Source organism: Pollicipes pollicipes, unplaced genomic scaffold, assembly GCF_011947565.3.
Source record: "Pollicipes pollicipes isolate AB1234 unplaced genomic scaffold, Ppol_2.1 Scaffold_7261;HRSCAF=8764_pilon_pilon_pilon, whole genome shotgun sequence".
Classification (NCBI taxonomy): domain Eukaryota; kingdom Metazoa; phylum Arthropoda; class Thecostraca; order Pollicipedomorpha; family Pollicipedidae; genus Pollicipes; species Pollicipes pollicipes.
In genome coordinates, this window is record NW_023597054.1 from 56,111,298 (window position 1) to 56,135,711 (window position 24,414).

General features: G+C 49.5%; 1 protein-coding gene across 1 annotated transcript; it reads right to left on the reverse strand.

Annotated features, from left to right (window-relative positions):
• Positions 1-6: 6 nt before the first annotated feature.
• On the reverse strand, positions 7-22,841 carry LOC119111641 (modifier of mdg4; the record flags this gene model as incomplete). Its single annotated transcript, XM_037235447.1, has 5 exons — positions 22,758-22,841; positions 15,495-15,699; positions 14,790-14,888; positions 8,056-8,166; positions 7-111 (listed from the first exon to the last, which is right to left on the reverse strand). Coding segments are annotated over exons 2-5 (507 nt in total), but the record flags the coding sequence as incomplete, so codon positions are not given.
• Between the last annotated feature and the right edge of the window lie 1,573 nt (positions 22,842-24,414).

The window sequence follows — 24,414 nt, forward strand, 5'->3', positions numbered from 1 at the left end:
CCCAGCGCGCGCCCCGTCGGCCGCCTTGGCGCGCTTCGTTGGCGACTCGTCATCCGGCGGCGGACGTTGCCGTACCGGCGCCGGCAGCGAGAACGGGTCACCCCAGTCGGCCTGACGGTGAACAGAGGTGCGTCGGTGAACGGCGAACAGCACAGCCCCACAGCTGGGACGGCGGGCTCAGCGGCGCAACTGTACGGCAGGAGGCAGAGGCGGGCAACGGTACCAGTGTAAGAAAGCAGAGGCGGACAACGGTACCAATGTGGCAAAGCAGAGCCGGGATTAATAATCTTTAAACATGGTCTGCGGAGTTCGTCGAAGAGTTGGGCTGTTCGGGCTCACGGTCGCGATCATGAGCTACTGCTTCACACTCTTAACTGGCGGACATCCACACAAAGGGCCGCAATGTGTTCACCCGAATACCTTCTTGCTGAATGCATCTAACTGAACCTTTATCTTGTGCACGTGTCTTTTTACCGCCGTTTTAATAAGGCCAAATGCCGGAGGCCGGACGGTCATTTGCCGTCATGTCTACTGCTAACGTGGCAGATTGACAACATTTTGATACGCTGAAATGGATATCCACCGAATACCAACTGACCAAATTGTTGTTCACTGGAATGTCAATTTACCGAAATCCTTTCTTCACTAACCTAGTGCTGACTGCCGAAAGTTTTTTTTTACACAAATGCTCATTTCCCGTAGTGCTTTCTAATTGAGTGCTAATTAGCCGTCATGTTTCTTTGTCCTTCAGACTGTTCAGTACAGTGCAATTATAAGGCGTATCAATCAACACGTCAACAGGTGCTAATTGCCCTACAATATTGAGCACAACAGAGCCAATTACAACACCTATTTTACCGTGCACAATGTCGGGCACGACCCAACATCGCACGAAAGCAGGGACACCACCAAGACTTACTATTCCGAACAATTACACAAATGCTATATCCATACGCGACAAATGCTATATCCAATATCCACACGTGACACTCGAGGAATTACTCAGGTTCAGCCACTATTTAAATTCTCTTCAATAAACTATCAAATTCACTCTGGACAACACTCCCCTATCAGGGGAAGAAGCATTTTCGGATACGTATCAAGTTCACTCTGGACAACACTGCCCAATCAGGGGAAGTAGCATTTTCGGATAAGTTATCAAGTTCACTACAGTTAACACTCCCCTATCAGGTAAAGAAGCATTTTTGGACAAATTATCAAGTTCACTCCAGACAACACTCCCCTATCAGGGCAAGTAGCATTTTTGGACAATTTATTGCCAGTTGATGTGACACTCACATATATAAACCATATTATACAGCCCCCCTCCGCTTTCAGAAATAATCGTTCACTCGTGCATCACACTAACCGATTTCAACGAAGAACAATGCCACTCGATCGGTATTTCATCGGGTTATGAATGCCATCCTTCTCAGACGCCAGCGCCCGCTCATACCAAAAATTCGGAATCTGTTCGAAGCGAGCCACGACGAGAAACACCTTGTGTGCAGATTTCACCGCGAAGTCGTCTATTCGCGCCAACGTCATCAACTATCCCGACACCCGCGGCGGCGGCAGTCTGCATCTGGACATCTTGATACTGTTCTTACTCTTCCTTATGTCGATGAGACCATGTGCGTATAAGTGGATTTTGTTGTAAAAATATCAAAGCGTAACCTATAAATGGTATGGCAAAACAAAAACATCTCGAAATCCGGCTCATTCGCTCGGCCTATTCTGACCCGAAGTGTCCACCTGGTAGACGAGTGCGCAGTGCGTGCAAAACAGACTGAAAGGGGAAAGGATTGACGTCTGGTGTTACATGTTGTGTTCCATGCGTTACAAGTGTGGGCAAGGATGAAAATATATCTGATGTAGGGAGTCGAAACAACCAATTACACTAAGAATTAACGAGCACATAGTCGGTGTAAAAAATAAAACCACTGAAACGCCTACCGGCGACCATTGTCCAAGACTACCAAATCAGTCCAAGACTACCAAATCTCACGTGATCAAATCCCTTTCTAAGTGTGATTTTGGGGAAAACCAGGGATCGTGTCGTCTGCGCAATACGCAAGGCTGAAGGGGACTTAAGCGGCTGGGGAGGCGAAACCCCATGGCGATTTCGCGGAGAACTAGTCGTTTGTGGTCCAGGACGCCGCACATCGACTTCACTGGGACGCACCGCAATGTGCCACGCACCGATCCATTGGACTGGTGCACGGGGTTTTGTGGGCCGGGCAGTGTTGGGTCGCGACTATTCCTTACCAACAATCGCTGAGTGTTCTGTGAAGGGCTATGTCCATCATTGTGACTACCCTGGTCCTGTTCTTGCGGAGCTATGTCTCAATATACCTGGTGTCGGGGTGGTGAGGTGCATTGCCACTGTGTCGGGATCAACTGTTCCCCTTCTTGCCAGAAACGTGACTTCTGGACACATTACTTTACCCCAGCATTCTCAGACCTGTGAATTAGAGGTTAGCTTTCAGGAGCAAGCGGAGGGTGCCGGTAGTGTAGTGGTGAACACGTCTGCGTTAACCACCGCGCGCCTGGGAAACCAGAGGTACGGGGTTCGATTCCCCGCGGTGCCCGCCCTTCCTGCCAGGGTGAGAGGCAGGCGACGCCATATAGCCTCAGCAGCTGAGTGTGTCGTTAAGCCCCAATCACACACACACACACACACTCAGGAGCAAGCGGCTGAGCCTCATCCTGAGCTGAACGAGGCTGTAGGCATTAAGTCCATGGTTGATTTGTCCAGTGCTGACCTCGCATATTCGCGGCGACAGGTCTTGTTCAAGGTTTTGAAAAGGCACAGCAGTGTGTTTGACGGCCATTTGGGCCACACCACTCAAGTGACCCACCGCATTGACACAGGAGAGCATCCCCCGACCCGTCAGAGCCCCCACTGCATTCCTCCGCGTTTGAAAGAGCAAGTTTGGACACAGATGGATCAATTAGTCAATGAGCGCGTTCTCGATAAATCTGAACGTACCAGGGCTTCGCCCATTTGTCTTGTGAAAGAGAAGTCTACTGAAATTCGTATCTGTGAGGACGTGCGTAAACTCATTGCGTGTACTGCCCGCGTACCCGAATCCTCTTATGGATGATACTTAAGATGCATTGGCTGGGTCCTTTCTGTGTCGTGTACTTGACATGAACGCAGCTCACCACCAAGTGTCAATTGATCCGGCTGACCGTGGTAAGGCAACCATCACTACCCCGCTAGGAAGCCTAAGGTACAGGCGTATATGCTTTGGACTGAGTTAGGCGCCGTTTACTTGTTGCAAGCTACTCTACATCGTGCTTGGTGACATGCCGTCCGAGTCTTGCTTGCGTTATTTCAACGACATTATCATTCATGGCAAGCCTTCCCCAGACGTCCTCACAACGCTGGATGAGGCCCTCCTCAGGCTGCGTGCCGCAGGTCTCACGCTTAACTTGACGAAGTGCCAGTTTTTCAGAAAGAAGGTGAAATCTCTCGGTCATGTGATCTCTGGCCTGGGCATGAAGACTGATTCCGAAAAATTTCAGAAGGTGAGTGACTGGCCGCAACCGCGGATAGCCAAGGACTTGCCCAGTTTCCTTGGGTTTTGCTCTTGCTTTCTTAAATGTGAAAAATTTGGCTCCCATTGCTGCTCCCCTTTTACGCCTCACAGGTAAGGGCGTTCTGTTTCAGTGGCCATCAGAAGCCGACGAGGCATTTGTGAGTCTAAAGACGGCTCTCACAGAAGCTCCGATAGTTGCTTTTCGCCGGTTCGGGGACGGGGCAGGCACCTTCACATTAGACTGTGATGCAAGTGACCAGAGCATTGGAAGCGTTTTGCTGCAGGAACATGACATCGAGCGTGTAATTGCCTACGGCAGCCGTCACCTGTCCAAGGCTCAGAAAAACCACTCTACTACTAAAAAATAGCTTTGACCGTGTGCTGTTTTTGTTCAGGAGTTTTCTCATCATACAAAGGGCAAGGATTTCAAATTGCGTGCTGACCACAGTAGCCTTCGGTGGCTGTATTATTTCCAAAGCCCCACCGATACGCTAGCTCGGTGGCTTGATATCCTCGGAAATTTCCATTTTCGGAGTGTTTATCGCCCGGGCGTGCAGAGCTCTGTGGCAGACGCATTCAGCAGGCGACCGTCTGAGCTGGAGAACGTCGCTCGCCAGACGGAGAGCTGTTTTCGAACCTCTTCCCGCGACTGGCCTCTCAGCTTCACCCAGAGCAAGCAGGCGAAGGACGAGGTGCTGGTGGAGCTGTCACGCTTGTTGACTTTGGGGCAGTGCCCCGCCCGGCGTGCCGTCTCCAGTGCCGTCAAGCCATGGCTGCGACACCGGCCGCGGCCGCCGCTTCTTGACGGTGTGCTCTTCCGAGTATATCTTCGTCGGCCGCAGGCTCAGGAGAGCTTGCAGGTTATCATTCCGCCAGAGTTGGTCGCGGAAGTACCCACATCCCTCCGCGCCGGTCCCTGTGGTGGTCACTTCGAGAAAGAAAAGCTGTTCAAGAACGTGCAAAGCCGGTTCTTCTGGCTAGGCATGTCGGCTGACGGGGGAGGTTTTGCTACCAGTGTGACCGCCGCACCGGCCGTAACTCTCCTACACCACAGCCGACGGCATTTATGGGCGAGCTGTATTCGTCCAAGTCCTTGGAAGTGGTATCCATGGACTTTCTTGCAAGATCTTCTAACCACGGCTAACGGTAACAAACATCTTTTGGTTGCATCGGATCACTTTACTCGGTGGGTGGAAGTGTTTCCTCTGCCCGATATGTTGGTCATGACTGCCGCCGAAACATCTTCGCAAGTGTTTTCTCGGTGTGGGTGTCCCACGTACCTTCATACCATACGTACAAACGTACGTACCATACGTACGTGTGTGCGGCCAATTTCAGGGGTCAAGTAGCGTCAGAGTTGTGTCGCATTATGGGGATCCAGAAAACAAACATAACTGCGTTTCACCCACACGGTAACAGCCGCCATGAGAGGGTCAACAGCACTACCCTGGGGATGCTGGCCAAGTATCTGTCAGAGAACCATGCCGCGTGGGATAAACATTCGCCCCTGCCTATGCTCAGGTACAGCGCCCAGATCCACAAATCACTGGGCTACAATCCCCTCTTCATGATGCTTGGTCGCGAGCCCAGGCCACCCGTTGACGCACAGACTGACGTACCGTCTGCAGCCCGCTCTAGGTCAGCAGCCGCGCATGTGGACGAGCTACGTGCGGGACTCCGTGCCGCCTACCGTGAGGCAATACGCATCTCTGATGTTAGACACCAACAGAACAAAGGGTTCTATAAGCGTAACCTAAACTCTTTTCATAACATGTCGGTGACAAGGTTATGCTGCTCCGTGGCATCGCCAAACTAGGCGAGTACCATCAATTTTTTAGGCCTTGGAAGCCGGCTGTCGTTGTTGCCAAACGGAGTGACCTGAACGTGTGAGGTCGGAGGTCGGAGGACGGTAAAATGTCGTGTGAACGTCACAATAGGCCTGAGCCACGTGCCGTCCCTCGGAGAAGACTCTATCCAGCTTCTGAACGCCTGGCCTGCTCGGTGACTGCTCCTGCGCGGTTCACCCCTGACTGCGGACCAGTCCGGAGGCGACGGCGGTGGTGTCGCTCACAAAGGAATGTCAGTTGACGTTCAGACCGGCACCGCTGCCCCGTCGGCCCGTGGTAGCCGCGAGCTGTGACCGCGGGGCATTGCAATCAACGGATTAGCCCCGTGGCGATGACGTATCTGCCGGCGAGTCCAGGATTAGTCTCCAGCCTGCGCAGGAATCCCCTGGAACACCGAGGGTCCTGGTGTTGCGGCTGGTGCCTCCAGTGACGATGCGACGGTCGGATCACAAAAAGCGACCGCCTGACCGCTGCGGCTTCTCGTTAAGGTAACAGGTTAAGGTCTGTCCGTGGGCGCCTGAATCCGCGGAGCCTTTGGACTCTTCCATCCTCTCTCGCTGTCGGATACCTGGTCGCATCGCTGCCCGTCCGCTGTCTGTAGCGCCTCTGGTTTGATGGCTGAAGGGCGTCGCATCGCTGCCCGTCCGCTGTCTGTAGCGCCCCTGGTTTGGTGGCTGAAGGACGTCGCATCACTGCCCGTCCGCTGTCTGTAGCGCCCCTGGTTTGGTGGCTGAAGGGCGTCGCATCACCGCCCGTCCGCTGTCTGTGGCGCCCCTGGTTTGGTGGCTGAAGGGCCCTCAGCCACCAATCTTGCGCATATAAACTGCCTTGTGGGGCGAGATATGTACGGCGCCTGCTGGTGTCGTGGAACTGTGTCTACGACAGCCTGTTTGTGTGTTTCTGGTCGCTCAGCTAATTGTGTTTTCTCACGTGGTTTTGCCTTGTTGTTACCTTGTGAAACATGCGTTTTCTGGTCCCCAGCGACTTTGAGGAAACGATACCGCCGGCTGGGCCTTCTAGTTCAGAGTGCAGCAGAGTGTAGCGGGTCTCCACAGCTGCCTGCGTGCAGCTGATCGCATTGGTGGTGCACTGCCTTGGATGCTGGACCGGCCGGCCAGGCCGGTCCGGTTCGATCCAAGCCGCCGGCTCGGGTCACCTTGTCCGGGGCGTCGCGCCGGGGCGCAGTCATGCGGGGCGCGCGGTGATTGGTGCGTGACCATGTGACCCGTGTCGGGATCGGGTCGTCGGGCCGCGGGGAGTGGGACTGCTGGATCTGAACAGGGCGAGTGCGGAGATTCTCGGAATGTCAGTGGCCAGCGGAGCGGAAGCTTGTTGGATGTATCTCGAACCATGTCATCAGGCAATCTCGGCCAGGGTTACATTATTATGCCCACCCCTACCCCCTCCCCCTCCCCGGCACCCCTCGATATCTACACCCTGGCACCGAAACACGAGCTTTGCATTACTCAAATTTCATTAAGATGCATGGCGTAAATGCCTGAGTAATACTCAATTAATTTTTCACTCATGTTATACGTTAAACCTAAATTTCAAATCTAAATCTTGTGTTTTGCAGCTTTACCTGCCAATCAACGATCAGCGCCATCATTTGCCGCCCTCTAAGCTTGAGGCGTCGGCTGTCTCGCTCCAGGGCCGCTCGCTCCGGGGGACGCTAACCCGCAAGGAAATGTCCGTTCTAGCACTCCTGGAGGACGCTCACTCCTGAAAGACGCTCGCTCCCGAGGGACGCTCGCTCCAGGGGGACGCTCACTCCCGAGGGATGCTCACTCCCGAGGGACGCTCGCTCCAGGGGGACGCTCACTCCCGAGGGATGCTCACTCCCAAGGGACGCTCGCTCCAGGGGGACGCTCACTCCCGAGGGATGCTCACTCCCGAGGGACGCTCGCCCCAGGGGGACGCTCACTCCCGAGGGATGCTCGCTCCGGGGACGCTCGCTCCAGGGGACGATCCCACCCGGGGGACGCTCGCTCCGGGGACGTACGCTGCAGGGAACGTTCGCTCCCGAGGGACGCTTGCTCCAGGGGGACACTCACTCCCGAGGGACGCTCGCTCCAGGGGCACGCTCACTCCCGAGGGACGCTCGCTCCAGGGGGACGCTCGGGGACGGTCCCACCCAGGGGACGAACGTTCGGGGACGGTCCCACCCCAGGGACACTTGCTCCCGGAAGATGCTCGCTCCCGAGGGATGCTCGCTCCCGAGGGACGCTCGCTCCCGGGAACGCTCGCTTCGGGGACGCTCGCTCCAGGGGGGGGGGGAGCTCGCTCTTGGGGGACGCCAGCTCCCGAGTGACGCTCGCTCCAGGGGACACTCGTTCCGTGGGACGCTCGCGCCCGATCGATCGCGATTGCTCTGACAAACATAGTCGGACGGTGCGCGGCCCACAGCTGTCGCCCGTCCGACCCACAGGTGGCCGGCCGCCGGCCTCCAGGCACCTGGCGTCACGCCGCGCGGCATGCCATGCGTTCCGCTGGAGCTGGCGCAGTCCCACCGAACACCAATGTCAGAGCTTTCGAGTCTATTCCGGCGGCGCGTCTCCCGACTGCGGCTGAACGCGGGGACTGCGCGCCTCGCTGCCGCCCAATGTCTGCAGCGGTATTTGAATGTGGCGGTCCAGCACGCGAGCCCGGAACTGAGCGCTTACCACGGCGTCGGCGGGCGGCGGCCGCTCTTCTCGCAAGTGTGACGGGGTCAGACCCTTGATGCTCAGCGCCTCAGCAGTCTTCAGCAGGGACGGCAGAGCGCTGTTGGACACCTGCCGGCAAGAAGCAGCGTCAGCTTCGCAGGCCGCGACCGACAAAGCTAGCCAGGCTTGGCACCGTAAAACGTATGCGTTGTGTGCTTCTGAGTCGACGAATGCGAGCACAACGCACGTGGGGTGAAATGCGCCCGTGATAAAGATAGCAGTACGGCTCGGACGTGATGAGGGGCATGATGGATATTACTCGTCCCCAGCGTTCCACCCGCGTTCTATATATCGCAAACGGATGTCTGGGCCGGTGTTCCCCAATTCGGGCCGTTAAGTGACGGGCGAACTCAATTTAATTCAATCAGCCGACGAGCTCAACAAATTCTTCATTGCCGTCGGCCCAAAGTGGCCGCTCAACTTGCCGCCCAGGGACCGGCCGTCGACCTCGCGAGCCGTCTCCCCCGAGTCGTGGCTGCCCGTTCGAGCTGCCACCCGTCCGCCCCGGAAAGCTGACAAACGCGGTCTTTAGCATGCGCGGCTCGGTAGCCTGCGGTGCTGACAGCGAGTGCATCCGTGTGCTGAAGGCCGCTTTTCCTGCGATCGGTGACGTCATCCTCCACAGCGGTAATTCCTGCGTAGTCCATTGCGATATCCCTGATTCATGAAAATATTCCCTTGTCCCCCCCCCCCCCCCCCACACACACAGTCCGGTGATTTATCCCACCATTCCAACTTCCAGCCTATATCGCTTCTCCCAGTCATCACCAAGATCGCGGAGCACGCCGTCCAACGCCAGCTCCAGTATTATCTTTCCCACAACTATCTCCTCTCAGCCTCCCAGCACGGCGTCCGTCCTCGTCACTCGACAGAGACCGCGCTGGTCTCCCGTCTCCAACCGTGCGCTCGCCGCCAGCGACAGCGCGGAGGTTTCACTGCAGCGCTTAATTGATCGCAGTTAAGTACTTGACGTGATTGATCACGACTTAGTAATTCGTAAATTCAAAACTGCACGGCACTGAGAGCTCCTGGTTTCCGGCCTATCTCCTGGGCACATCTAGAGCGCATATATTCCGACCCTCCGCGCCATGGGTCGGGACGCGGGCTGACCTTTCTGTCGCTTCCCAGTATGGGTGTCTTTCAGTGGTCGGTTCTCGGACCACTGCTTTCACCATTTTCCCTCACGTCCTTGCATTATTTACGGCCGGCGCCAAAATACTTTAGCATGCTGACGACACTAAAGTCTTGGCGAGGGGCACGGAATACGACCTAAGGGACCTCATCTCCCGCATGGAAAACCCTCCTCGAATCGCTGGGTCGATGGTTACGTGTAAATTCTCTTGACGCCAATGCAAACAAAACACAATCGATCACTTTCGCAATTTGGCAGCATCTGTGTAGCCCAACTTAGCAGAATCTGCGTATCCCAACTTAGCAGAATCTGCGTAGTCTCTCAAATATTTCTGTCTGCTTTCTCGGTGCCACGCTAGAACCATGCGAGGTGAGAAACCAGGGTGTCACCTTCGACCGGGTCGCGTCATGGGGCACACATGTGCCACTGCTGAGCCGCCGTGGTAACGGCATTCTGGCCGGCCTGTCATATGTGCGTCACAGCATTCCGCATGCTGCCATTGCCACCTTAGTCACTGCCCCGGTTCTATCGCACGACCGACACTGCCTTTCCGCCTACAGTAATGGATCATAAAAATAAGCTGGTCAAGGTTTAGAAAAAAATTAACATTTCCGCAAGAGTCATATCCGACCGTCACAAATTTGACCACGCGTCGGACCAGCGGAAGAAGCTAGGGTGGCTAACTGTACGACAGCTGGCGGACCGCAGACTGCTCGTCGCACCTGCGGAAGAAGCTAGGGTGGCTAACTGTACGACAGTTGGCGGACCGCAGACTGCTCGTCGCACCTGCGGAAGAAGCTAGGGTGGCTAACTGTACGACAGCTGGCGGACCGCAGACTGCTCGTCGCACCTGCGGAAGAAGCTAGGGTGGCTAACTGTACGACAGCTGGCGGACCGCAGACTGCTCGTCGGACCTGCGGAAGAAGCTAGGGTGGCTCACTGCACGACAGCTGGCGGACTGCAGACTGCTGACACTTATGTGCCGAGGGGGAGACCAGGCAGGAGATGCTGCTGTACCTCTCCAGGCCGGGGACTGAGGCCGGGAGGAGGCGGTCTGGGTACCGAGTCACGACTGCTTACAACTGGATGGCAGACGACGTCAAGCCGCTGGCCAGGTTTATTACAGGCTTGTTATAGGTTACCAGACGAGGTCAAGTCGCAGTCATCAGCTGCCCGTCGGATCTGAATGCATGCCTTAAGATCGTCTTACCTGTACTGCACTTTTGTCTTCTCTGGGGATGAGAGAGAGAGAGGGGGGGGGGGGGGGGGCTATTTCGGCTTTAGGGCACGACGAACGCACGGCCATGCAGCACTGTTAGCTTATCCTGTGTGCGTGCATTGCCATTTGTACGTATGGGTACGGCCATGCGGCACTTCTATCTTATCCTGTGTGCGTGCATTACCATTTGTACGTATGGGTGAGCGCATGTCTTGACCCAATATGTCGTGTATGTTTTGACCTTCACCATGACTCTCGGCAGTAAAAGCCACAGGTTCGTGTGGACTGCCTCACGCCAAAAAAAAACGGCCTAATCCTTGAATGGTTTGGGTTCATTTTTGAAAGACCTTCGGAACAGTTATTTTACGACGGTATTTCTCACGCGCACGGCGCCTGCCGTCTGGTGTCACCTGTACTGGCCAACGCAGTTGGGCTTTACGAAGACAACTCCAGCCATCATTGCTGCCTGAGATCGCGAGCGTGCAAGGTCCAAAACCACTTATCTTATTTGTCTCACTCGCTGATTCTGCAAAAAAAGTTCCCAGGCAAACATGGGTTGGCTATTCCCATGCTTAACCTCATTTCGATCCACCCCATTCAACATCTCTTAGACCACTTATGTTTTGCGGACAAGGGGCCCCGTTAGAGGATCATTGGGTGGCACATTATCGCTACCGGTCCAGGGCTGAACGGTCATTTAATCCCAGCGCGGGGTGTTTCCGGCTGCCATTCTGGCGACACGGGTGTACGGTCTTCTGGTCAATTCGGAGGCTCTTACTTTAGATTAGGATTCTTTAGATTGGGTTGGATTACTTAGATTGGGAGAGATACATCACGCCATCTCAAGCTTTATGAATATATCCTGTGGGGGCTGTAAGCAGTCATGCAGAAGAACAAAGGCTACATAAAACGACAGAATGGAGCCTTCCGTATTATAGGAGCCTCGGGTTGCCACTAAATATCCCCGTCCGCCGTGCGTGATAGTTTACGATTATGCCGCTTACCACGTGACGCTATTGTGTCCAGTGCGCCAAACACAAATGAAATCTGGAAATTCAGCGAGTAAAAGCTAAACACAACTTAAATCTGAAAAGGGAAATGGCAGTTGGCAATGCTGCCGCCCACCTTGAACAGTGTGGGGGGCATGACTCCGTGTCCCTACCTGCTCTTACATCCATGCATTCACATGTTCGGCTTTGGTACTATTCTAAGCTATTGGGCTGGAAGTATTTGTAACAGTTACATTTATCGGCTGTAAATATATCTAGAATTAAAAACTCCAGATATCTAAACATGTAAAATCTCTAGCACCCTCAAACGTCTCTAGGACGAAAAAAGCACTAGAACATGTCTAAACCTCCTTGAAAAGCGCTCATTTCATCATCATCATCATCAAAGCGTATTCCAATCGTCCCATCCGAGACTGAACTGTGCCTGGCTTCCAAAATGTTATCTGATATTTCGTTTAAAAAGTAGCTTTCAGCGTCTCACCACTTGCCAGTTGAATCAGCCAGTTCCGGGATCGCAAGGCGATGCCTACTTTTTAATTGGTTCGGGCGACCATCGGACGATGTCGTACTCGTTTCTCATTGGTTCAAATCGCGTCATTTCTGGACCCTCCGACCATGAGTCACTTCCGATGCGCACCTTATATGGGCTGTACTATTGGTGACCGCGAGAGGCTCCTACTCTCTCAGGGCCCCAAGACGCGGAATCGCTTTCAGTTGTGTGTGTAAATGTTACGATGTGAGTGTTGGTGAGTGTAAGTGTAATAGAAAATAGAACTCCTGTTTGACAAGATCTCTCTTTGATACTCGCCAGAAGGACTGGCACGAGCGAGGTCTCCAATAGTATTAACTATCACGCAGGCAGTTAGAAATCTGCCACAGTATAATTTCCGCACTAACTGGCACCAATGTCCGACTTCACGAATCACACAAAGCGTGATTCGTGTTTGAACATTGCATTGACTGCAAAGCCGATTTTACGTGTCTAAGCCTATAAGCCTGCCTATACTCAACATGGCCACTGAGGTGGCAAAATTTGAATGACGTTTCTATGACGTCATGCATGTCTGATTGACCTTAAACTAGTCTGCAGGAAACAGTCCTTGGGGGTAATTGATGATAATATGATGACCTTGAATAAGTCAGCCAGGAAACGTCTGCACATCTTTCAAGGGGTCTAGCTCAGAAGCTAAGGGACTGTGTGCCTAAAGAGCGGCAGGGTTGTGGACTGCTCCGAAACATCTTCAAATTGGCTTTCTCAGTTTAAAACTCCGCGCAAATATGTAAAGCTCCCTTGAACTATGAGCTAATGGTTTTATACCCAGGAACATGAGGTGCTGGATCACTGCAAATACTGATATTTCAGTGGCCATATAGCGTTTTTTATCATGAGCACAATACAAATGAGGTGGGGGTGACGCGTGACGTTTCTATAACGCCATACACGTCTGGATAACTTTCAAACAGGTGTTGCGAGATGGGCTGTACATGTTCGCGCGCGTCAAAGTCAAAACAAGAGGGCTTGAAGCCTTAAAAATGGTCATTCCCCGCATGAACTGCAGCAAATGATACTGTTTGATCAGGTCAGTGACCGCCATGTGATCAGGGTAGTCGATGCACGCTTAAGCCAAAGTTATCACTATATCTTGGTTCAAAACGCCGTACAAATGTGAAACAGTCCCCTGAAGCATCCTGGGTATCTTATGACCATTTCGTAAAACGCATGTAATGGTTTGGAAATTCAACAACAGTACCCACCATTATGTTCAGGTACAAACTCCCTGACAGGTAAACATCATACGTCTTATATGGCGTGAAAGCCATGTGCGATCCATACCCTATCCCATCGCATCCCATCCAGTTCCATCCCATCCCATCCCATCCCATCCCATCCCATCCATCCATCCCATCCCATCCCATCCCATCCCATCCCATCCCATCCCATCCCATCCCATCCCATCCCATCTACTGTTCAAATGCGTTCCGTTTTTTAACTGTGGCTCACGTTTGACGCCGGTCTTTTGAAAGAGCTAAGGGTGTGTAACAGCAATTCCGCTAGAATATTGATCGTGCATAACAAAACTTGGGCGCTGTTTGTTGATGGGCGCCTCGAAAGCTTTGATGTTTTGTATAGGAAGCCGGCATGGCGTTATCTGACACGTCTCCGTCCATCAGACAACGAGATTGTTTGTTGGCCGGTGGCTGGTGATTTGTCACGCACCTCAGCGATCGGGGTGGCGTGGTGTTAATCATTGTACGGTCAATAAGCTTCTTCGTTTACATGCGTATGCTGATTAATGGACCACGAGTCTGTAAGAAAAAAAGCTCTCGCTCTCGTTTGTTTTCGTCCCCGCGCCAGACAGCAGAGGCACACATATTTGTGGAAAAGGGGCATGACGTTTACATTATTTGTGGACATCCCTTGAGCGACTCTTGGCTGCATCCTAACAAGGGGAACGTCTAAATTCAACAAGAATCCTCATCATGCCACCGGACAGAACTCGAGAAGCAGACCCTTCACCACCCGTCCTATGCAGCACCATACAACACGGCCACTGACCCCCCCCCCCCCCCCCCCCATGGACCCAACAGGTTTGCCACCTCGCATCCCCGGGCCATCTCATCCGTGCCAGTCCGTGCCCAATCGACACACACTACCGGCTGTGAAGCCTTCACACCGCCCTAACCCGACCACGGGCACCACGCCCTCAGACTTAGCTTGCAACCTGTCTGCCATGAGCTCTAGCTTTCACTCGCGCTGTTGCAAATTCTCATCTAGCCATTGACAGAGCACGGTCACGGGCGACATGAGCGGGTATTGCGTTTTTACTTAAGAGTCCCCGCTGTTCGTTGATTCTGGGGACCGGGAGACGCAAGAATTTCCGCGTCCAACCGCATTGTCCAGTGTAATTTAACCGCTGTGTTGCCCATTGCATAGGAAATAGGTTCGTTTTTCGCGGACGATTTTTAGGATATTATGTTTGTTGCGGACCCTAGTGCCTACCAGCATTTTTGTGCAGACACCTACCATTACTTTTGCGGACCCATGCAATCACAAATACGCCAAAACTGGCGCAGCATAGTACCGAAGCTGGTCATTGACGCCCAGCCGTGATGGAGACTGAGCGGGAGCGGAGCGTCGGCCTGCGTCGGCACTCCACCGACGGCCGGCATCGGAAGGCCTCACACGCCGATGTCGCCCGCACCGCCATTGCCTCGGCGATGGGTGGCCGGCCGGCGCCAGTCACCGGGCTAATTTTGGACACACCAGGCGCGCTGCGGGCCGTCATACGGGCCCGACCGCTGCGACGGCCGGCGGCCAGTGTTTGCTCACCTGCACCTCGCCCTGGTAGATGAAGGCCAGCAGCGTCTGGATGTCCGAGAACTTGGAGTCGCGGATGACGATGACGGGGTGCTGCATGGAGGGCAGCGTCTGCGGCACAACCCACACCGCATCACCGGCAGCTCACACCGCCCCTCACCCCTGGCACTGAGCACACAGCTCACTGCGAAGTCGAAAGGTTCAAACGTCCCACAAATAGATACGCAGCGAGCATGCGGCGAAAACAGCTGCCAATCGTACAACCAAACGGAATCTTAGTTGACTTTCCGCGCGCCGAAAATAGGCCGGATGAATAACCCTTCCGACCAGACTCAATTCATGTTACAACTCCTCAATCCCTCTTTCAATTCCCGACCCGACTTGGAGGTTATTACCAGCCATGCAAAAGGGATCAGACAGGGATCTGGCCGCACTCTGACCGATGGCACCGGAACTATTGATACCTGCATTCAATATCGAATGTCAGCGGTCTTCGCCCACAACGCCCGCCAGCAGGACGGGACGCGTGATAGACGGCACAGAAATGGACTGCCCAGAAGTCGCCAAAAGCGTAAGAAGGCTCCACTTGAATACCGCAGACAGATACGGGAGCAGCCAGACATATACCACCAAAAAGACGTCTCCACGCGATGCCCAAGTGGTGACAGCAGGCAAGTAGGAAAATGCTACACAGCCTGCTGGGCAAGGGTTACGTACCTTGAAGAGCTGTTTGAAATAGGGGCTGCACGCTGAAAGGACGACGCGGTGCGCGCCGACAGTGCGACCTTCGGCAGACAGCGTGACGTCCACCAGCTCCTCGCCCACGAGCTGCTCGTGAAGCGCTGACGATATTGAAGATTGAAAATTGTTCCATCGGAGGTTGAACATCTGCTGGCCACCCGAACACATCCTGGCAGATTGCCTACCGAACAGGACAATTCGTTAACACGAAAATGTTGCTGTCAACAACAGGCACATTTAGATGTCGCGGTAAGCTGCAGACGCTGCGTAAACGAAACAGATACAGGCTTTGACTTTAACCCGCTAGTATTCACTATTTAACACGGCTTCCTCAATATCACAGCGTTTCAAAGGCGCTGACTTACGGACACCAACGCTAAGCAATAAAATAATTTGTATGGCTCTGGATGGGTATGCACTCCAAGGATAAGAAAGAAAAAGCAATCCATCTGCCACACATACATTAATCAACATAAACACAATTCAAGCCACCATTTTGTGAAACCGCATTGTCTCTGCCATCACCGGGCATGCCCTACAAACAAAGGGGCCTCCACAACAATGTCAGAGTTCCAAGATTCCAATTGCTTTTCTTGTCACGCTCGTGGTTTGTTTAACGATCTAGCTATTCACATATCACGAACAACCTGTCCATGACACCCAATGACGGCGAAAGCTTATTCAACTTCCACGCTAGTTCAAGGGCATATATGCTCGCACTAACGGAAACCATGCCAGCTGAAAGTAGGCGCAACACTTCAAGCTCGCAGCTGTTTCACGTACGACAATGCATCAGATATGAAAGCATCTATGATCGCTTGGAACGAACCAGATCATGAATCCTCCTTTTCCATATAACTGGGTTTTTCTAATGTCATATACCCTCTGAATTCCTCTAAATACCAGAGAATGTGCTGCCATAGAATGCGATGGACACGACGCACATACCATCGACAGCCAGGCAAGAATTCGTGCCGAATCCTTGCCACGCGGTTGGGATTACTCACTTATCTCCCTTATGACCCAGTCATGCTATTAGATCAAACGCACATTCCAGAAGTAGGGTTATTGTGAACGGGCTCGCGGACATTTCCGAAGTAGGGTTATTGCGAATGGGCTCTGGGTATTGTGAATGTTTCGCACCTCACCGGATTCAGCTTTGGCTCCCTACATGAGAACTACTGACCAAGTCGTGAAATACACTTTTCCTTTCTCGGAAAGAGCGAGCAGTCCGCTTTGATGCCACCCGGCAAGACAATAACAGGACAAAGGGAAAGGGAGACAACAGAATTTCTCACGACGTCCCAGACAGGGCTCTTCTCTAGTCACAGTACTTAGTGTCCATTAATTTTCCATGCGCTTCAATGTTCGGCTCAGCTGGAATTGGGTTCATAACACAAGAAAAGTATAGCTTGTTGTTCATGCATTGAATCTAGCACCCAGGTACCTGTACGCCAGTGTCGGTGTTTTGCAGCCAGCATTTTTGTCAGATCGCATAACTGAAAGATCATTTTAGTATGATACAATACTATGACAAAGCTGCTCAGCACTGGGTTGGCCCTATCTGGGCAGGTGCTAGCCTTCCACTATGGCTGTGGTTGGCATACAAACTGTTTTCCCTGTCAATTGGAACAGCTAATGTTGTAAGTACTCCATGCTACAAGACCGTCTACTAGGACGACCAATATGATGTCAGTTGCCAGATGGGCAATTCCCACTGGGGCACAATGGTTGCTGACTATTGTGACATACATTTACCCATGTATCTGTGCAGCTTGTTAGTCTTTCTTTTCACTTGAAAAGCGCAAAAAGTCCGTGATAAATTCTGTCCACCTGGGCTGGTCTGGAAAATGATCAGTTTATATTGGCATGGAATGAAAGATATGATTTACAAGTTTACTTCAATATACATGACAATATCACACTTTACAGAGCAAAACATCCACCACACTGTAATCCTCTGAAAAAACTGATTAATGCCAAGATTATCAACTTGTCCACCCTCATCACTCAGTTGTTTAGATTGCCTGCCTTCTGATCTATCTGACCATGGCACGGTGACTTAAAGTTGTTTTATGTGCTTGCCGACCTCCCTACTGTGATGGTCTAGACCCATGGCAGCATGTACACACAAGCTCAGGTGACATAGGAAGGCAAGACAAAATGTGCCAAGCATTGTTTTCCATTAAACTTATGAATTGACTGGCAAAATGGTAAAATGGAGAGCAGTATTAGGGCTTACTTCATACTTTTTCATCTATAATTGTTTAACCACCATTGTACAGCTCTGGAATTACATCTGCATATTGATGCTAATACCACACAGCAATTTAAAAACTACTGAATGATTTAATATCTTTGACATTATTCAGCACAGTGCAAATGCAAGGCATATCAATCAGTTAGCCATCAAATATTGTTTTGGTGGTCTCTCAGTCTTGTGTGTGATCACATGTGGTACCCAAAAATTTGTGCAAAAAGTCTTCAACCTCCTATTGAAATGTTCGCAATCATCTTGGGTTATACGCACAGCTAGAACTGAACTACCTTTCACACTTATATGCCTCAACCCACAGTGTACAATCCAGGAATTCATAACTATGCCTGGCACAACATGTGATTTAGCAGGAAACAGTGCTTAAATAAATCATTACACCATCCAGATACAAAGTGGGTAAGTCACATTTTAAAGATGTTTTCCCATTCTGTCTACAGTAGAAGTTTGACCAAGCTCCATAATTTCCTATGCAGTCAGGCCTTGGCTTATGGAAGTTTCATTGTGTCTTTCTTGGTTTGAAATAGTGTCATTACCCCTGTATCTATTATGGTATCAGATAGCAGTATTGTCTGTGCTAGAGCCAATATCCACATGATATTGTGACATGGGGAGACCACTAGCACAATGAAAATGAAAACACCATATGATTCAGAAAATTTTGTGACATTCTGATTAAATATGTACCACAAACAAATCAAGAGCAAGTGCTAAAACAAGCCATAGAGGCCTCCATAACATGCACTTGTCTTGCCCAGTATGGTTATGTCTTGACATTAAATCACAGCAGACATATTAAGCTATTGAACATGTAACTCACCAAATTGTAGTCATGCCCTTCAAAAACATACAAATCAACTTTTAAAAACACCTCAGATGATTGGAAATCAGACAAAAATCTGATCAGATGATCAGAAAACACTGCTGTCCAAAGGTAAGAAGGCCAAAGTACAATCAAATCAATTGTTTGGAAGAAGTATTTTTAAGGTCTTCAACTTTATCAGGCTTAGGTGTTTCATGAAAAAGATATTTGATACACTATAAATGCACTAATACACTATAAAACAAAAAAAAATCAGTACAATCATTACATTGAATGCATAAGTATTTCAAGATGCATTGCATGACATTCACATATCCATTGCAAACCATTGTGCTTGCACCAGAATTTGAGATTATTGGGTCACATCCTTTGGGTCAAATGACGGCAAACAAGGTATAAAACTTCAGATTGATGTCCAAAGTGACCCCCAAACCTAGAGACCTGTTCCAAGAAAAAGGTCACTGGTGCTCATTCAAGGTCAGTGACCTTGTTTGACCTCTCACAGGTCCTGGTAACCAAAACCATACAAGACCGTTTTGAGACTTGAAACTGAATAAGCATTAAAGATAATGCTATGCAATATGTTCCTAAAAACAAAATGTTGACCTGGGTCACTTTAGGTCAGTGACCTATTCTCACCTTGTAGAAGTCAATTCAAGATGCATGAAGTGGTTCCTGTTACCAATAAGTTCAAAATGAGCATTAGACACTACCCTGTACACCAAGCTTTAAAGCAACAAAGGTTGGTTGGTTGGTTTTGATCATGATCTGACCTATCTGATCATAGGCCAACTAACTTTGTTCATTCCATGGTTGTGTTGCCTAGGAAATTATTTCAGAAATGTATGACTACATCTAACACTCACCTGGTGCATCAGATTGAATGATTCCCTAGAAATTGTCTGCTGACTCCATGGCTTGACTTTGACCTGCTGTGGGTTAAAATTGTCTTTGCTGAATCCATGGCCCAACTTTGACCTGCTGTGGGTCAGTGATATCACAAAGCACATCAAAAATTTTATAACAAATGATCAGCTATGCAATTGTTTACAGCTATGCTAAATTTGGTGCAGCTGCACAGCATGGTTTGGAAACTTTGGAGGAGGGGGGGGGGGGGGGTAAATTGACTCCATAGCTGAGCACATTTTTTACAAGAGTTTCAACTTTATTTCTATAAGTTACATGAAGATGGTTACATCACCAAAACCTAACACTGATTCCCTTAAACAATTAACCTGATGGAACTACATATTTTTTGCCTTTGAGGTGCTTGGCCTTGGCCTTGTTATGGGTGCTAAATGATCACTCTAGTTAGTGTGCCCTGAAAATCCCAATAAATAACAAAAACAACCTCTGAATGGCAGAAATGCCAAAAGTGACCTCCAGTTCTCATTATATAATGGCCATGGAAGCACATAAGTCCTAGGCTATCATAAACATTCTTGTCACTTTTTCTTCTATTTATCTTCTGAAAAACTGGTGTGGCAAGCACTCTGTCACTGGTACAAATTATATTACGCAGCCTGTTGTAGTGATGACCTGGCAACTGCAATGGTCACATATGCACCCAGTGACAATAACACAAACTTGGCCTCAAATTCAAGTCTCCCTGCTGGAAGCTGAGCACATTCCCAACTCAGCTATTAACAGCCATACCAGGCAGCTGGGAATCAGACCTGGATCTCCAGGGAGGAAGCTGAGCAGGCCCCAAGGCAGCAGCAACTAAGATAAGAAGCAACCATAAAAGATTATAAGCAACTGATGATATTGTCATGATCATGGTCAAGGTGCCAGTGATGGTGTGTAGACATAACAAATGCTAACTTTGTAGAGCTGGTTTGCTCGATGAGGAGGAAAGGGTTCCTTAATCCCTGCTGCAGTGACCTCACGCCCTGATCACAAAGCAGTCTTAACACCCTAGACCACATAGTTTTGTACATTATTTGGGGAAGGGGTATGCTGAGAAAGCCATCCAACTCAAACAAATGAGAGGCTATTACTGCAAAACAGTAGCAATAGCCTTATTCCTCAGATAAACACCAGAATGGATATATAGATGCATTGACATTCTGGCAGCATACCTTTATGAAAACAATATCAGAATCAGAAGTTACAAAACAACAGCACTTCTGCTATTGTTTCAATAGACATGCTGCCAAAATACCAACACATCTTATATCTCCATTCTCCTGGTTTTATCCAAAGGAATAAGGCTATTATTACTGTCTCATCTATGTGAATAATCTTTCTAACACATACTCAATTGATGTAACAATTTATGTAACTGAAATAAATTGCAAAAACCATGTTTTGGGCATGAATTTGACCAAATTTCTTCACAAAATTGGAGGGAGGGGCTGGAGTCTCATCCAAATGAGTAGGAATCTTCATCTCTGGACCCAAAATAAATATATAAATGAATCAGTACAAGTCCAGGCAGGTATTACATTACTCTAATATCTGTCCTTAGATGAGAGGCCTTACCTATGCTGGTTTGTAGCTGCATTAACTGCTATGTCACAAATGTTATTTTTGTAGTACAGTGGCTTGCATGACATTTCAGTCACAACTTTGCCATGATGTGCCCAGGGGGATTATGCAGCAGATGCACAGCATTTGAAGTATTGGTTTCTATCAGCCTGAAAGGGAATGTTTCACATTTAAAGACAATGAAGCAAGCATCAGATATGGTGAAACAGGCCCACTTAAAACCACTTGGTATCCCTTTTAAGTGGAAAAGATGACTCTGGACAGCATAATTCTCTCTCTAGTAAATATGCTCCTCAATGTGTCATACTTTGATCATTATTGTACCTTTCACAACATTGATTAACAGCCAATTGATGGCTTATATCTGGAAATCAAGCTCAAATCAAACACCATGTGCCTCAACAATTATACCTTCCTTGGCCTTGCTCACAGCATGGCTCCTAGAATGGCAGGATCTGAATGACATAACTACATTGTCATGAATGCCAGGGTGACTGAAGTACTCTCCCTGATATACTTTTCCCCACTTTCCCAGGAATGTACCTAAGAAACTAAAGGGGCTTAGGTCCTGAGAAGGGCATGACTGCCAACAACACATAAAAGTGTTTATGATGGCTGTTTTAGTTTGGAAACCTGTATAAATGCAGAACACACCCCTTTATTGATACTCACACACTTAGAATGAACTGTCCACAAAAGGAGCTTTTTAAGCACTCCATAGTTTCAAAACTAAAAGCAGGTATGATCATATATTTACAAAGGAGGCACTTGATCAGGATGCTGGACACTTTCAGCATTACAAGCTGCCAATCTCAAATGGTTTTTGATAGCCATTGAGATAAACTAGTGTGGTCAAACTGTCATTTACTGCTAAAGAATGTCCTGTAGTACCAGCCATGTACACAGTGCAAATTCACCTAGGCTTCAAGCCACATTTCACCTGTTCACCTGTTCTCACTACAAGCCACAATTTTAACATTTCTGTTCTCTCTCCCCTACAGCCAAAACAAAATTTGACATGTGGTCTAGGGGGACAACTATCAGGTGTGCTGAAAACTATTTGTGTGTATCAAAAATTTAGATTAGGCAAATTGTACCCAATTTTCAAGTCATTTCTTACAGCCAAATGTTTCCATAGCATGTTTGTCTGAAGTAACCTTCACAACAAAATATTCATGACAGTATTGTCTCTCAATGAGTTGAAATTGGCGACAACAGTTCATCAAACAGTGGGCATTCAGATATGTTAAAAAACTGCAATGACAAGTCACTGTCATACTGGGTATTCAGCAAAGCATGCACTACTTTCCAGTCTCAATTAGCTACTACATTGGTGTGATGAGTAACATGAATGCCTATGAATTAAAATTGATAAATCCATGAATACCACGTGCAGCCTCATATCTATAGTTCAATGAGCAAATCAGACCAATGTATATCGTTGAGAGGTCCAGTTATTCGTCATTCAGGTGGGTAATGCTTTACGACTTTCGAACGTCTTTCACCTTAAACCAACAAGACGAATACGGCGCAAAACGGCACACAGTAAGCCAGCTAAGCACAGAGCTAAGGAAACAGTCTGCAGGTAGGCCCATCCTAGTACCTTGGATTTTTATCACGCTAAAAACTGCCACAAAATACACTTACCGACCTCGAAACCCCCACCTCCACCTCCACCAGCCAACAGGGAACTATAGTGGTGACCAATGCAAACAATCGAAATCACCGATATGAGGTCATGGAAATCGCTTCCATCGATAAAGACCAACGCGTTTCGGACCCAGCAAGTCAAAATTTCACAATTAGCTAAAATCATCAGAACTTACCAGAGACAAGTTGCACAAATCCGAGGATAATTAAAAAACATGAATCGTGTGCTCAATGCCGGAAATATAGGGAAAAGTTGCTAAGCGATTTGTTTACACTCAGTGAGGGACTCTCCGTGACGCCACTGGGTGTCATTTCGCTGTCTGCCTGCTGGGCGTACCGAACAGGCGACAGAGACCTCTGCCACTGAACGCCTTCCGCTACACCCAAATTGTACCGGCTTTAATAATAAATTTACCATCGTGCCAATGGTAGATTTCGTGATTGCGGAGCCCACGAAAAAGGCATCTGTATATATTCTAACCAAATATAATTAGTTATTGACGTTAGGCAGATGTGGAAACAGATATGATTATCTAACGCATAACAAACAATAGGTTAATTGTTCCATTCACAAATGCACAGGTGTGTAAAAATTGTTCTTTAAATATGTCCGCACAACATATCATAGAACATATCATATGACCATCAACAGGGACGCAACTTTACGTTTTTCGTTGGGGGGGGGGGGGGCGTTGCCGAACCCATGAACCTTTTCCATTCTCTTTCCGGGACGCATTTTTCACATTGTTCACTTTGCTCTGCGGTATTAATTTGTGCTTAATGTAAAACGAAAGGCTTCGTGTTTCTGGAAGAACGAAAGTCCTTCAACTCCTGATTTCTCGGCGTGAAAAGCTCAAAGTTCTTGCGTTGAGCTAACGGTCTTCGATATATCAGGAGGCACTGGTTCAACGGCATTGTTGTGCTTAACAACAAGTATATTAACAGTACCCGGTATTGCGAGATTCACTCGACCTTAAGACCTCATTCCTTCATGATGGGCACGGGACAGCAGTTGGACGTTCATATTTTAGAAATGTTTCTTTATACACGCCTCAAGCTTACACAAATTTAAGATTCCGATGTTGTATTCTGTTTCGTTTAAAAGATGGATCGTTTGCTGGAGAAGAACCAGCCGCTATTTGGGCACAGCACCTGCCTGTCATAGTGGACACTGCACGTGCGCAAGTGGTATCGCTTCGAGGCCGCCCCAGGAGGCTAAGGGAAGGCAACGATTTTAAGTGACTGTTGGGCTCCTCCCGGAAGCACGGGCTACTGAAGCTAAAGCAGATCCTTTATTGAATAACGTGATGGCAATGCTCCAAGACCGTCTAAACTTTCTGACCTTATTGTGCACGTGATCGAACAATGTGGACGGGTGTATCCTGAGTGTAGGGGAAAGAAGGCATAGGGCTATTCCACCCACCCCTTGGTCACTCATGAGCCATCCTTTGGGCCCCATCAAAACGTCATTTTGAAACCACATCGCCTTTATTTCCAAGAAGCACCAAACTCCGGAGACACCACAAAGGGTCCAATTTTTTTCTGGAAGCACCGAAGTCCAGGAGCACTACAGGGTATATGCCTCGTCCGTTTGATGAAATTCTGCTTCTGCCCATTTGGCAAAGTAGCCCTAAAACCATTATTTCCGATATCATAAC